The 13899-nt window shown below is 44.8% G+C and overlaps 3 protein-coding genes across 16 annotated transcripts in view; 1 reads left to right on the forward strand and 2 right to left on the reverse strand.

Annotated features, from left to right (window-relative positions):
- Positions 1-327: 327 nt before the first annotated feature.
- On the reverse strand, positions 328-1097 carry LOC106027636 (large ribosomal subunit protein eL21-like). Its single transcript, XM_063250922.1, has one exon. The coding sequence runs from the start codon at positions 1040-1042 to the stop codon at positions 560-562; it is 483 nt and encodes a 160-aa protein (XP_063106992.1). The 5' UTR covers positions 1043-1097; the 3' UTR covers positions 328-559.
- Positions 1098-4279: 3182 nt separating this feature from the next.
- The window catches only part of Znhit3 (zinc finger HIT-type containing 3), a 32574-nt gene continuing 22954 nt past the window's right edge, over positions 4280-13899 (forward strand). The window contains exons 1-6 of one of the 8 annotated variants that reach the window (XM_063250919.1): positions 4296-4458; positions 4576-4607; positions 7337-7435; positions 8723-8800; positions 9745-9825; positions 12149-12598. In XM_063250919.1, coding sequence (XP_063106989.1) covers positions 4373-4458; positions 4576-4607; positions 7337-7435; positions 8723-8800; positions 9745-9825; positions 12149-12330 — 558 coding nt within the window. In that variant the 5' untranslated portion in view covers positions 4296-4372 and the 3' untranslated portion in view covers positions 12331-12598. Of the gene's footprint in view, positions 4459-4575; positions 4608-7336; positions 7436-8716; positions 8801-9744; positions 9826-12148; positions 12599-13899 lie in introns of those variants that run through there. The other 7 variants (XM_063250918.1, XM_005003508.4, XM_063250920.1 and 4 more) reach the window with 7 other exon arrangements.
- The window catches only part of Myo19 (myosin XIX), a 49165-nt gene continuing 45935 nt past the window's right edge, over positions 10670-13899 (reverse strand). For all 7 annotated transcript variants that reach the window (XM_063250906.1, XM_063250907.1, XM_063250908.1 and 4 more), the window contains one exon: positions 10670-12963. In XM_063250906.1, the coding sequence (XP_063106976.1) occupies positions 12835-12963 (129 nt within the window). In that variant the 3' untranslated portion in view covers positions 10670-12834. The remainder of the gene's footprint in view (positions 12964-13899) is intronic.

Raw genomic sequence — 13899 nt, forward strand, 5'->3', positions numbered from 1 at the left:
AGAAAAGGACATCTTCACAACAGGGGATGTGCATGAGAGGGATTTTAGGAAATGTTTCTCTTTGTGGAAGTCCTCACCTGTGGGGTGGTAGGTAGGGGAGTCAAGGTGGTTTGGATGCAAGGGGAGGTGGGGAGTTATCTCTGGGAATACAGGGAGGAGAATGTCCCTGGCCTCTGCCTTTGCACTCAAATCAAATCTAGAGTGGGCAGTGGCTATGTCTTCCATAATAGGAGAATTTCTACTGGTGCTACACAGGGCACAGGATTTTTTTTTTTTTTTTTTTTTTTTTTTTGCTTTAAACAATTTATTTAACTGAAATGACTTCCCTTTATTTAACTGAAGTGACCTCTATTTTATTTTGATACATCTCTGCCCTATGGTGATCTTTTCCCCAGTGGATCTTCAAGCCAATATAAATATTTCATAAATATTCGGCCGTTTGGGATAACCTACACAATACTTCAGCAGTATCTTTCAGCAAGAAAAACACCACTGAGTTAAGACCTGACATACACTTAGCCGCCCATTAGGTGCTGAATGGCAGAGCTCCCTCCCCAGCTTATGCCATGAATTCATAGGGAATGGGTTCCAGCAATTCAGGCTCCTTCCCATTGGTCCTCACAAAGTGTGCTTCTCTGGGCGGGGCAGGCTGGCGCTTTAGTTGAACCCAGGTACCTTTCTCTTTGGCTTCCTTCTTTTTCTGATCATTTTCCTTGACACGTTTCAGGAAGCTATCACGACTCTTTGAGTGTTTAATTTGCTCAATACGCACATTAATCCTCTTGGCCAGGATCTTGCCCTTAACTTGCTTGTTTACAACAATGCCAACAGCATGCTGGGTAACATTGTAGACTCTTCCTGTTTTGCCATGATAACATTTGTGTGGCATTCCTTTTTGTACAGTACCCATTTCCTTGATGTCTACAATATCACCCTTTTTGTAGATTCGCATGTATGTGGCCAAAGGAACAACTCCATGCTTTCTAAAAGGCCTAGAGAACATATACCGGGTTCCCCTCCTCTTTCCCTTTGTGTTCGTCATTTTGGCGAATTACTGGAAGATGGCGGTTCCGGCCAAAATGGGGGCACAGGATTTGAGTATAGTTCTGGACAGGTCACTAGCTTTCCCAGATAAGTGTGGGCCTCCTGGGATGTTTCAGGTTTGGGCCAGCTGTGGTGCAACACCAAGGGCCCTGAGAAGCACTGCAGGACATTGGGTCAGTGTGGACTCCTCTTGGATTCTGAGTGGATTGTGGGTGGAGCATGGAGATGGGCAAGGGTTGTGACCAGAGGGGCCGCGCTGGGTCAGCACACAGGGCTGGACAGCACCTTGCTGTGGTCCATGACATTAGTGTAGGGATGTCACTCACTCTCTGCTGTGCCATGGTTCACTCCCCAATTGAGCAGAGTCCACGGAAGCAGATGAAAAAACATTCTGGATCTGTCTGAACTTTGAGATTCCTCCTTGGTGTGGCCTGGGACCTGGCATCTGCTTTCACGGGGTGGAAGATCCAGGAGAATTAGTCTTTCCGGATGTCACAGAAATAATCCCCTGTAGCATTTCTAACTACAAAACTTAAAAAAAAAAGTGGTGTCTCTCTCATACAGTAGCTCATATAGGGCTGAATATTTCTTCTAATTGATGAGGGAGCTGAGAGGAACTGACTGACCTCTAAATCACACACCCAAGGAAGAGTTTGAGACAAAGCTCCAGCTACTGCCCGGGTAGAAGCAGATCCTTCCCTGCACATAGAGACAATCCTAAGATGCCCTTATTGAAGGGACACCCCCCTCATGCCCCAGAAAGAGATGAGGGTGGCTTAAGTCTTGAGAAGGCAAGGGGCTGGGGTTTTAGCTCAGCGGCATAAGTGCCTGCTTTGCAAGCACATGGTCGTGAGTTTGATCCCCGGTACCGATAGAAAAAGAAAAAAGAAAAAAAAGTCTTGAGAAGGCCAAGCAGCGTAAGATGGGGAGCCCAGGTCAGGCCGGGCTACACCCAGGATTTTCAGCAAGGCTGTGAAGACTGTGAGATACCTGAGTGTGGTGGCCTGTGCCTGTAACTGCAGCACTCTGGGAAGCTGTGGAAGGAGAATCACAAGTTCCAGCTCTGTCTGGGAAACATAGTGACTTAGCAATACCTTGTCTGAAAAGCAGGGAGGTTGGGGATGAAACTAAATGTTCAATCCTAGTACAGCAAAGAAACACACACACTGTTCAGGCATGGTGGTGCACACTTTTGATACCAAGTACTCAGGGCTGAGAGTAGGAGGATCATAAATTTGAGACCAGTTTAGGCAATTTAGCAAGACATTGTCTTTTTTTTTTATTTAAGGAGAAAAAGAAAAAAACAGAAAAAGGGTACAAGTAATACAAAATTTAAAAATAAACAGTAAGTAGTCACTAGTTAATAGATTACATATTCTCATCTTAGAAATAGTTGTTCAAGTTACAAAATTAAAGCATATAAAGTGGACTTCCAAACAGTGAGAGTGCAAACAGTTTTGCTCAATGATCCAAAAAAACTCAGCAATATGGTTATCTATCTTATACACTTAAACATATATGCAGTTATAACCTTTAGAGAGACATTGTCTTAATATCAAAAATTTTTAAAGGGCTGAGATGTAGCCCAATGTAGAGTATGTGCAAGTTGGTGCAAGATCCTGGGTCAGGCAAGGCCCTGTCTCAAATAGACAACAAACAAACAAACAAAAAATCCTGAGTTCTAAGTATGACTACAACAAAAATTTTTTTGTCTGTTTCTTTTTTTATCGGTACCGGGGATCAAACTCACGACCACACACTTGCAAGGCAGGTGCTTATGCCACTGAGCTAAATCCCCAGCCCCAACAAAATTTTTAAAAATACAGTAACTGAGTATGATAGGGGCTACCTAAAAAAAAAAATCTCACTTTAAGAAAGCTGAGACAGGAGGATTGTGAGTTCAAGGCTGAGACAGGAGGATTGTCAGTTCAAGGCCAATGTGGGCTACATAGCAAGTTCAAGGCTAATCTGGACTACATAGCAAAATTCTTTGTCTTGACAACAACAACAGCAACAAACCCCAAACAAACAAACAAAAAGGTTGGGCACATCTGTCATCCCAGCACTTGGGAGGCTGAGGCAGGAGGATTGTTGTGAGTTTGAGGTCAGCCCAGGCTACAAGTTGAGTTCAAGTCTAGCTTGAACTGCATAGTGAAAGTTTGTCACAAAAAAAACAAAAGGCAATCTGGACTACTCATCTCAAAACAAAAACAGTAACAACAACAATTAATCCTAGGAGATGTAATATATTTAGTGTTGAGAGTTACTTATTGCTTTGTGGTGTGAAGTGTGGAGGTCTGGAGGTCGACGGTACTGAGTCCCTAGTCTCAGTTCTGGTTTTGGCTTCCGGTACAGTCTTGGAGACGGTCTGTAACTAAGTCATGAGGGCATTCAAGATTCATCATAACCCATAAATTCAGACTCATCTGCCTAGGATTCCCTCATTTGGGTCAGAGGTGATTCGTCTTTTCTCTGGTCTATCTGCCCCTTTAAGATTTGGAACTCTGGTGAGGGGAGAGAGGAACCTGTGGTTGATATATATATTTTTTCTTTTTTCTTTTTTTGGTACTGGGGATGAACTTACGACCATGCTCTTGCCAGGCAGGCGCTTATGCCGCTGAGCTAAATCCTCGGCCCCTGTGGATAGTATTTGAAGACCATCCATCTCCAGGTCCCAACAGAAGAATCTAGCACCAGCCAGGCCCTAAGAACAAGTCTTCTCTTTCCTCCATTCTACGTCTTCAACTGCTTAGGGGTACTGAGCATCTTCTGGTCCTCAGAGGTCCGCATCCCTGGGCAGCGCAGAACTCAGCTGCAACTCAGTAAACATTCCCCGGTGGCCAAGTCTCAATACATATCTCTTTTTTTCGCTAGGAAAAGTGACCCGGGCAGGGAAAGGCAAGTTCCTGCGCGCCACAGGATCCAGCTGATTTTAGTTCCGCCAGTGTCTAAACTTCCTATTTCCCAGGTGAGATGAGAAGATTCAGAAAGTCTGGAGCCAGAAGGTAAAGGAGATTTAGTCTCATGCATTCTTTTTACATGCAGAGCAACAAATCTGGAAAGTGGCAAAGTTCACAGATAGCATTACAGAACAAATCCTTCCATGATTTGACCTAATTTTGAAAACTCGAAATTGCTATCAAGTGTACCAACGCTCTACTTATGAGGCCTGGAACAGTGAGCAGGATCAATCGATTGCTTTTGACTGTTAGTGAATAACGAGCTCTGATTGGTCGTAATTCAGGAAGCGGGAGGGGGGAGGGGCTGCGCCAGAAGCCGAGGCGTGAGAGGGCGGTTCCGGCGTGGGAGCTGGTGGAGCTGTGCACCCATGGCGTCGCTGAGCTGTGGCACCGTGGTCTGCGTGATCTGCTTGGAGAAGCCCAAGTACCGCTGCCCGACCTGCCGCGTGCCCTAGTAAGACGGGGTGACATAGGGTGGAGAGCGCGAGGATCCTGCCGGGGTGCTGGTGGGGTGGAGGCCGGGAGGGGCCTCAGCGCCTTCTCGGCTGACGGGGCTGTGTTTCTGTTACAGCTGCTCGGTGACCTGCTTCAAGAAGCACAAGGGTAAGGACCCGGCATCCCCGCCTCAGCCCCGTCCCAGCCCCGCAGGTGGCAGCGCCCACTGCCTGTCGTGTCCTTTAGACTCTGTTGCTTCCGATCCGGTGGCATCCCGCAGCCGCCCCGCGGCTTCTGCTTCTTGTCCCCGGTGTCCCGGAACCGTCTCTGGTGTTCGGAACCTCTGTGAACCCTGTGTAGTTTTCTATCAGACCTTCTTCTACCTGCCATAGTAGTTTTCTTTTTCTTTAAAAATAGTGATTGCTTGAACTTCCAATACTGAGATAAATAAACCTTTTGTTGTTATTTATTTATTGAGACAGGGTCTCTGTAGTTAAAGCTGACTTTGAAGTCATTATGTAAGCCAGGCTGGCCTCCAACTCACAGTGATCCTCCTCCCTCAGCCTCCTAGGAGTCTGAAATTGCAAGCATGCGCCACCACGCCAGGCTAAACATTTTCATTTTCTTTTTATTTATTCGTGGGTTTTTTGTTCTTTGTATTTGCCTTTTTTTTTTTTTTTTTTTTTTTTTTTTTTTTTTTTGTACCGGGGATTGAATTTATGACCTTGCACCTGCCCTATTTTGTCAGAGTCTCACTATGTAGTCCAGGCTGACCTTGAGCTCACTTTGTAGCCCAGGCTGGTCTCTAATTTGTAACTTTACTGCCTCACCCTCATGAGTGCTGGGTTTATAGGCGTGTGCCACCATGCCTGCTGTAAACGTTTTCTAATTTAAAGAATATCCGACATCTTCTGCTTTTGCAGCAGGTCGCCCCTAGCTGTTTCTTCATCTTAGTATTTGGACCTAGTCCCTCACAGTTTGATGCTGTGTCTCTTTCAAATACATTAATGTCTTGTTAGAACCAATGAGGTAGGTTTGTTTACAATAAAGAGAAAGATCTTCGCCCTATTAAGAGAAAAAAGCCTAAAGCTCTATCTATGTATGATGTGAAAATGTTTTTGTACAGTTACAAAGAAGTAATATTTACCTGTGCATCATGGATGATTTGTGTATGCACTTAACGAATCTTTTTTTTTTTTTTCACTTAACGAATCTTTAAAAATCTCTAAGATGTGTGATTAAGAAATGTATGTGACTTTAGGAAACTTAATTAGCACTGTCTGGCTGCTTCTTTTATTTGGGTCATTTTCCACTTAAAAGTTAACATTAAAATGTTAGTGACAGCTAGGATGTAGGGTATAGCTCAATGGTAGAGCACTTACCTAGCACTTGAGGCTCTGGATTTGTTTCCCAACACCACAAGAAACAAACAAAACCCCTAAACACATTATTTCTAACAAGAATTTATTTATTTATTTATTTATTTATTTATTAACTGGGGAGTGAACTTAGGGCTTTCGAACTCAGCTACATCCCTAGCACATTTTTTAAAATTTTATTTTGAGACAGGGTACCCTGGAGTTGCTAAATTGCCCAGACTGGGCTTAAATTTTGTGGTTCTCCTGACTCAGCTTCCCAGAATGCTGGGATTACAGGCCTGAACTACCAGGCCCAGGTTTCTCAGAATCTGGCTGATTCCTGAACTGTGCTTGTCTGTTAAACTTATTCTTGTGATACTGTCTTTGATCTCATTTGTGGGTACTCTTCTTCTCTTTCCTTTTCTCATTCTATCTCCCTCTTTTTTTCTTTCCCCTATTCCTTTTCTTTTCTTTTTTTTGAGACAGAGCTCACTATACAGTTTAGGCCGGGTTTACACTCACTGCGTAGCCCAGATTGCCTTCAAATTTGAGATGACCTTTCGGCTTCAACCTCTTGAGTGCTGGGATCCCAGGCATGTGCTGGCCATGCCCAGTTCTCTTTTTTCTTCTTGACATCCAGATCTTTAACTCCAAAATATTTTGGTCTCTGGAAACAAATGTTTCTATTTCGGTGTCAGATATAGTTAAAAGGAAAAATCTTTGTTTTTTGTTTTGAGACAAGGTCTCACTGTGTAGTTCAAAATGGCTTTGAACTCCCTAGGTAGTTGAAGCTGGTCTTGAATTTACAGGGACCCTCCTGCCTTAGCCTCTGGAGTGCTTGGATTACAGGGGCATGACACCACACCCAGCTTCTACCTTAACTTTTGGTTCCTCCTGTCTTCTTTCTCCACAGAGCACAATCATTCTTTTTTTTTTTTTTTTTTTTGTCTTTTTGAGACAAGGCAGTTCAGGCTGACCTTGAGCTCACTTTGTAGCCCAGGCTGGTCTCGAACTTGCAAAGATCCTCCTGCCTCGCTTCCTGAGTGCTGGGATTATAGGCGAGAGCCACCACGCCTGTCTGAGCGCAATCATTCATAAGTGTTAGGCTGGAGTGTAAGTACCTGCCTGTCAGGGATGAGGTTGTGAGTTCAATCCTCAGTACCAAAAAAAAAAAACAAAGAGAGAGACTAGAGTCAGGCATGGTGACACATCTGTAAGCCAACATGTAGAAGGTTGGGGCAAGAGGATCACTGTGAGTTCAAGGCCAGCCTGAACTACATAGTAACAACCTGTCTCAAAAAAGAAAATTAGATCTGGGTGCAAATTTTGCCACTACTAGTTAGTGAGGACCTTGGACATGTTTCTCTATTACCAGAAAACTCAGTTCTCTCATTGGTGAGTGGTATTAGGGGTCTGCGTCACGGATGGTGTGTGAAGGTTCAGCAGGACACCACGTCTGTGGGACAGTGCTTGGCCCTTAGTCCCTGGCAGCTGTTGCAGCCATCTCCTGCGTGATGGGCCCCGTTTTCCTTTCCCCAGCACACAGTTTACGAATCTTGCCGCTGGCTGAGTCTGCATTTGATGTCTCTTCCATCTGCCCAGCTCCAGCTCCTGCTCCTGTGTGCTCCATCATTCCTCGTGAGTTGTTTTGCCTTTGCTTTTATCCCTTCCAGTCTCTGGTTTTCAGTGCTGGTTTACAGTAGTACCACTGCTCTTTTCCTATTGAGCATTTTCAAAAGAAACCTTACAGCCCCCGAGAGGAAAGAAATGGAGTTGTTTTGCTGGAAATAAGGCTGGGGGATCTGGTCCTCTTACCCTGCAGTCCTAGCTCCTCTAGGAACGCCTTGGGCAATCAGGGGCTCGTTACCCTGTGTTCCTGCTGCTGCCAGGATGGTTTTCCTGGAAACTCAAATCTGAGGTACTACACTTGTCTGTCCTTTGATGAAAACTCAGGTTTTTTATTGAGGACAGTGTTCGTTAGAGAGACATTGTCACAGTGTTTTCGTTGTCATGGTGGCACAGTAGGGATTAGTTCTGCTATTGATTGTACCAGGACTCATGTAGAACCTGCAGCCTGTGAGACCACCAAAGTCCTTCATGCCCTAAATGCCAGTGGCACTCTTATTGAGATACTGTGGGATGGGGAGGGGAGGTCGATTTCCTGTGGTGGCATTCTTTATTTGACAGGGGGTGGGTTTAAGACAGGGTCTGTGTAGTTCAATGTAGTTCAGGCTGGCCTTGAACTATGTGGCACTGGCTGGCCTTGAATTCAAAGCAATCCTTCTAACTAACCTCTTGAGTGTTGGGATTATAAATGTGCATCACCAGTTGTGACAGCTGTGGTGGCATTCTTTTGCTCTGGCTTCTTTTATGTCCCAAATACCTGTCACATCTGTCCTACCAGTCAGTCATCACATCTGGCATCTGACTTTGTTCTGTCAGGATCATAGACCTTTTCCTCTACCAAGTCACTTTTCTCTCCATTGAGTCTTCCTGGTCTTATGTCCTGATTTTCTCAGGTGGATACAGACCAAATCCTTTTTACCTTATCTCTCTTGCTGTTGGCCATGACTAAGCTTCTCCAGAGTGGGAGTGGTGCTTTCAGCTGTGTGTACCCACTGGCACATGCTGCATATAAATCTTGATACCTTAGCTGGCTGAGAAAGTCATGTGATGCTTATTGAAATCCGTGCATCACTGAATTAGAGTGAAGGCTTATGAGATTAGGCAGGGCAGCGGCTGTGGGAACAGGCTCTTGGGATGTACGAGCCCAGCTTCCTCAGCCCTGTCGGCCTTAGGGTTGCTCCTGGTTTTCCTTATTCTGCTCCTACGTATCCATCTCCACCCTAAACACATATTTTCCTCTTTGGTTTGGTGGCATATGCTGCTTTGGAGGAAACATATGTCTGACGTTTTCTCTTTCAGAGCAGTGCAACCTTGAAACTCGTCCTGTTGACAAAAAAAGATCAGCTCCTCCTGTCAAAGCTACACAGCCTGAGGAAGGTTGGTTGGTTGCATTGTTGAGGGGAGGAAGTATGGGGGCAGGATGCAGAGGAAGAAGGCCCTGGCAGTGGTCTGGGTGTTTGTGGTGGCCCCTGGTGGCGGAAGCCTCCCTCAGTTACAGCTTTGGGTGTCCCTCCTGGGCCTGGCTGTCACTTTACCTGAGCAAGGTTCAGACAAGAGACTTCCTTTGGTTTGGGTCACCTTTTCCTGGGGGCTCCTCAGAGCTTATTGTGGCAGTAGGCTGTCATTCTTTCCATCCATCCATCCATCCATTCATCCATCCATCCATAATTTCCCTAATAACTTTGGGTGTCATGCACTGTGCCAGGCCATGCTAGCAGCTGGTCTGGTTCCACCAAAGAGGTTGAAGATTCACAGCCAAAGGATGGACCATTTCTGGCCTTTGAAGAACTTCCCGGTTGGGTTCAGGCAGTGCCATGCTGAAGCACAGGGGATTCTGCTTGACAGGTTTTTAAGAGAGCTGCTTGTCACTGGTCTATCATGGTGCTGGAGCCGGGATGAGGGGAGATGGGCTGCATAGGCTCCAAGCCTAGGGATACAGGGAAGCCTGGAGTACGTGTGCAGAATGCAGTTGCTCAAGTAAAATCACCAATTCTTACCTCTTACTTCTCTTACTTCCTCCGCACATGAGCAGATTGGTGTAACTGTTAGTGTAATTCCAGAGAAGGGTGTTGTTATTTTATTTTTTTTTTTTTAAGAAGGGTGTTATTTTTGTTCTGCTGTCAGCTACGTGTATACCCTGTCCCATGCATTGGCAAATACATTTTTTATTGTTGGTACGGGGGATTGACTTCACACTTGCCAGGCAGGCACTTATGCCACGGAGCTAATCCCCAGCCCTGCATATACATTTTTATTTGGAACAGGTGTTAAAATCATTTGCCTGTGTTGAGTTCTGAATGGTTGATTGTGCTGTTTCTCAGATGACAATTCCTCTGTAGCTGATTTTCTCAATAGTGATGAGGAAGAGGACAGAGTATCTTTGCAGAATTTAAAGAATTTAGGTAAGTCTGTCTTATTTCCTTGTTAGCCACTGAGATACATTTATCCTGTGTACACAATGTGATTTGGGATGAGTGTGCATTGCATTGGGGATTGAATCTAAGAACTATGTACTTCCGTGCTACCCTCCTATCCCTAATTTCCTTTTTTTTTTTTTTTTTTTTGGTAAAAGTAAGCTTTTAAAAACTTGCTATGCTTTTTTTTTTTTTAATCAGTACCGGGGATCAAACTCATGCCTGCCTGCTTGCAAGGCTGATGCTTATGCCACTGAGCTAAATCCTCAGCCCCTAAAAACTTAATAAAGAATATAGCACAAAGGCTCTTCTGCTCTAGCCTCATGGTTCTGTAGATGTTTATGTGCCCTGCCCACAGTGCTTGCCACCTGCCTGGAATCCTACTGATCTTCCAGGTTAGCAAAGCGTGCTTCATGTTTTTGCTAAGCTTTTCATGATCTATTGTCAAAATACACTCTACTCTGGCTGGCCTTCGTACCTTGGATTTAGTTTTATGAGAACCTGTCTCCCATTCCAATCTGTACAGCAAGGACCTACATTCCCAGTGCTTGCCTAACATTGATATACCATTGATATACACTGGTAATCACAGGACGTGAGGTTATTTTAGGGGTAAATGGAGTTAATTCTCATTTTTTGTTGGGTTTTGTGGCACATGCATATAATTACAGCATGCTGGAAAGCTAAGGCAAGAGGATCACAAATTTGAGCCATGCAACTTAGTGACTTTTTAAGGTCCTGGTTCAAAAATATTAAGAACTAGAGATATAGCTCAGTGGAAAGGCCTCAAGTTCGTTCCAGTATCTCACACACACACAAAATGAAAATCCTGTTGTTTTTGCAGCACTGTTTATTTCTCATAACAGTTCTGTTATATATATAATTAATGAATTAATGTAGTTCCTACAGATGGGGATTTTTATTCTTTCTACGTCAGAGTCAGGGTGAAAGATGATTGGTCCCATGGTAGTGATTAGACTGAGGTTTAAAAAGCGTTATGAACCGGGTGTGGTAGTGCACACCTATAATCCCAGCTCTTGGGAGGCTGAGGCAGGAAGACAGTTGCAAGTTCAAGATCAGCCTGAACTGCATCGTGAGACCTTGTCTCAAAAAATAAATAAAACATAAAAAGCATTACAAAGCCCTGTACAGGTGTTAATGCTCATTTTCTGTGCAATCTGGATGACAGGTTTAGGTGCTGAGTATTTGGTACAAATGTTAGCACTGAGCACTTTATGCCTGTGTATGGAGAAAAAGGACATCAGTGTCGTGCTATTGTTTTGTGTATTTGTGCTGATAAAACAGAACCCAAATTTTTTTTTTCTTTTTCATTTTTATCGGTAAAAATGGGGATCGAACTCACAACTGCCTGCTTGCAAGGCAGGTGCTTATGCCACTGAGCTAAATCCCCAGCCCCAGAACCCAAATTTGATATTGAATTTAACTTGGAAGTCATTGATATGCTGGTCCTACTTGTTTATATGTGAAACACTGGGGTTGTGAATATTGTGTCATCATTCTGGTATCCATGGGGGAGGGGCTGGTTTCAGGCTACACCCCCAGCTCAAGTTGTTTATATAAATGGTGTATTTGTGTATCACTTACATGACACTTAGAACCATCTCTGGGTTACTTATATAGCTTATAACACACTGTAAATAGTTGCATTATGTAATGAAGTAATGGCAGTGAAAAGTTCATACATGTTTACTGGTATTTTTGCTTTTTTTTTGTTTGAGGTACTGTGCATGGAATCAGAGCTTCCACACTGAATGACATTCTTAGCTCCCCCCATTCCTGCTTTTTTTGGGGGGGTCTTTTTGAGAGTCACTATGCAGTTTGGGCTGGCCTCAAACTCGCAGTGGTTCTCCTGCCTCAGCCTTTCAAGGGCTACAATTACAGGCATGCTCACCATGCCTAGCCCCTTTACAATTTTGAGGTAGGGTTTCATTGCATCACCAAGTTGCCCAGGGAGGGCTCAACCTTGGCAACCCTCCTGCCTCAGCTTTCTAAAATGCTGGGATTACAGGTGTGTGGCATTATGCCGAGCTTGTTTTTTTGTGTTTGTAGTAGTTGCCCGTGTGGATTCAGAACGTGTGGCAGTTGGGGGCCTGTGTAGGTTAAGGGGATACAGTGGTTTTTTTTGTTACTGTTTTTCGTGATACCAGAGATCGAACTCACGCTTGCCAGCCAGGTCCTTATGTCACTGAGCTAAATTCTCAGCCCAGGGATACAATGTTTATAACATTTGAAACATCTGCATGGGTTCCCATTTGAACTTGACAGGCTTTTTTTCTTGTCAACTTGTAAGGTGAATCTGTACCATTAAGAAACCTACTGCTTAATCCCCACCTGAGACAGCTGATGGTCAACCTTGATCAGGGAGACGACAAAGCGAAACTCATGAGAGCCTACATGCAAGAACCCTTGTTTGTGGAGTTCGCTGACTGCTGTTTAAGGATTGTAGAACCGTCGCAGCATGAAGACTCTTAGGGTGGCTTACTGCGCTCCTTGCTGAAGCATGTAACTGACACCCAGGACCTGTCCATTGCTCCTCCCAGGAGGCCACCTGGTGTGGGCTCTATGCGAGGCAGGTGATATCCTAGAGGCAGCTGACAGGGTCTCATGTGTTTCAGACAGATGAGTTTATACAGGGTGGCACTCCTTTGTGAGGAGACTTGGCATACATTTACGTGGCTGTTTTAAAATATTTTATCTTTGGTACAATTTGGGTAGACATCATAAATATCAATGAAAAGTTCTCTGGCTCCAGTCATGTCTTGGTAATCACCACCCCTGCTGATGCTCAGTGTATAGCCCCAGGCCTGCTGGGGCACTGGCCATGCAGCCCTGGCTGGTAGGCTGGAGCTGCTACGGGAATAGTTTGACATTGGTTGCTTAAGTATCTTTGTCGAGGCAGCTGAAGCTGGCAGGAAAAACCCTTGTAGAAACAAAGGCACCAAGGATCACCCCCGCCCTGTGAGAGTAGTGGTGAGGTCAAAGATGGACTGGGCTGTGTCTTTCCAGCAGAATCTGATTAAAGCCAGTAATACTGTAGGGCGAAGGTTCAGGGCAGATGTCAGCGTAGCGCAGTGGAGACTTTCTGCAGTGGAACTTTATCGAACCCTAGGGAGAGAGAGAGAAATGAATCCCAGCCTCAGCTTCCTGGAGTGCCAGGCCCTAAAGGTACCCCAGCACAAATGCTAGAAATGTGAGGCAGGGTGGACAAGTACTGGTGTGGTGGCCCCAGCACTGAATTAATGACTGCAGGTAGAAGATCAAAACATTTCTGTTTATACTCATGCTGGCCTATGAACTTTCATGGGAGATTTAATCCAGATTATGGCCAACAGTGATTCCTGCTGTGTGGAGATTCTATTTCCTTTCCTCTGCCTTGTCAGTTTCACTGACTTCTTGCTGTGGCCCATGTAACAGCTGAATATTAACCTGTTGTATAGATAAAGAAATGGAAGCTATGTTGATGTACTTTTGCCAAGGTCATCTAGTACATGAAGCAGAGCCAGGCCCCAGATCCTGAGGCTCTGCCTTTGATTATAACACACCTATCTCCTGTTCTTTTCTTAGCCGATTGGCATGAGTGTGGGCTTGGTGGGTCAACCTACACTGTCTGAGGATTTGGACCACTGTCTCATTTCATCAGCTGGAAAAGGAGATAAACCAAGTTACAATGTGAGGAGTCCTGGGCTGTAGTGGTTGCCCAACATGTGCAAGACCCTGGGTTAGATTGTTACTGCCACACAAAGTGTAAAGTTTAAGGAAAACCTGGTACCAAATTCAGTGTCATCTGAGGTGAAAAACTTGTCATACCCAAGTTTTTTCAAAGTAGGACTGATTAAAAGACTCAGCTAAAACAATCAAGAAGCAGCTTTTCAGAAGTGAAGGGCTGTGGAAGAGTCCCAGTTCCCAGCTCTAACTGGAAATAATCCAAACGTGTAGCTGTCTTGGGAGCCCTGGTGTCTGAGCCCAGTAGGGCCTGGGAAGGTCATGTCCCATCTTGGTCTTCCTGCTGTGGGGACACCTAGGCTTTGCTGCCTTCCCGCC

The sequence above is a fragment of the Cavia porcellus genome, unplaced genomic scaffold (genome assembly GCF_034190915.1).
Source record: "Cavia porcellus strain 051 isolate PalLab524CR breed Dunkin Hartley unplaced genomic scaffold, mCavPor4.1 scaffold_6, whole genome shotgun sequence".
Classification (NCBI taxonomy): domain Eukaryota; kingdom Metazoa; phylum Chordata; class Mammalia; order Rodentia; family Caviidae; genus Cavia; species Cavia porcellus.

Excerpts from the sequence above, each read along its gene's own strand:
- LOC106027636 (XM_063250922.1), bottom strand. The coding sequence starts at position 1,042 with ATGACGAACACAAAGGGAAAGAGGAGGGGAACCCGGTATATGTTCTCT.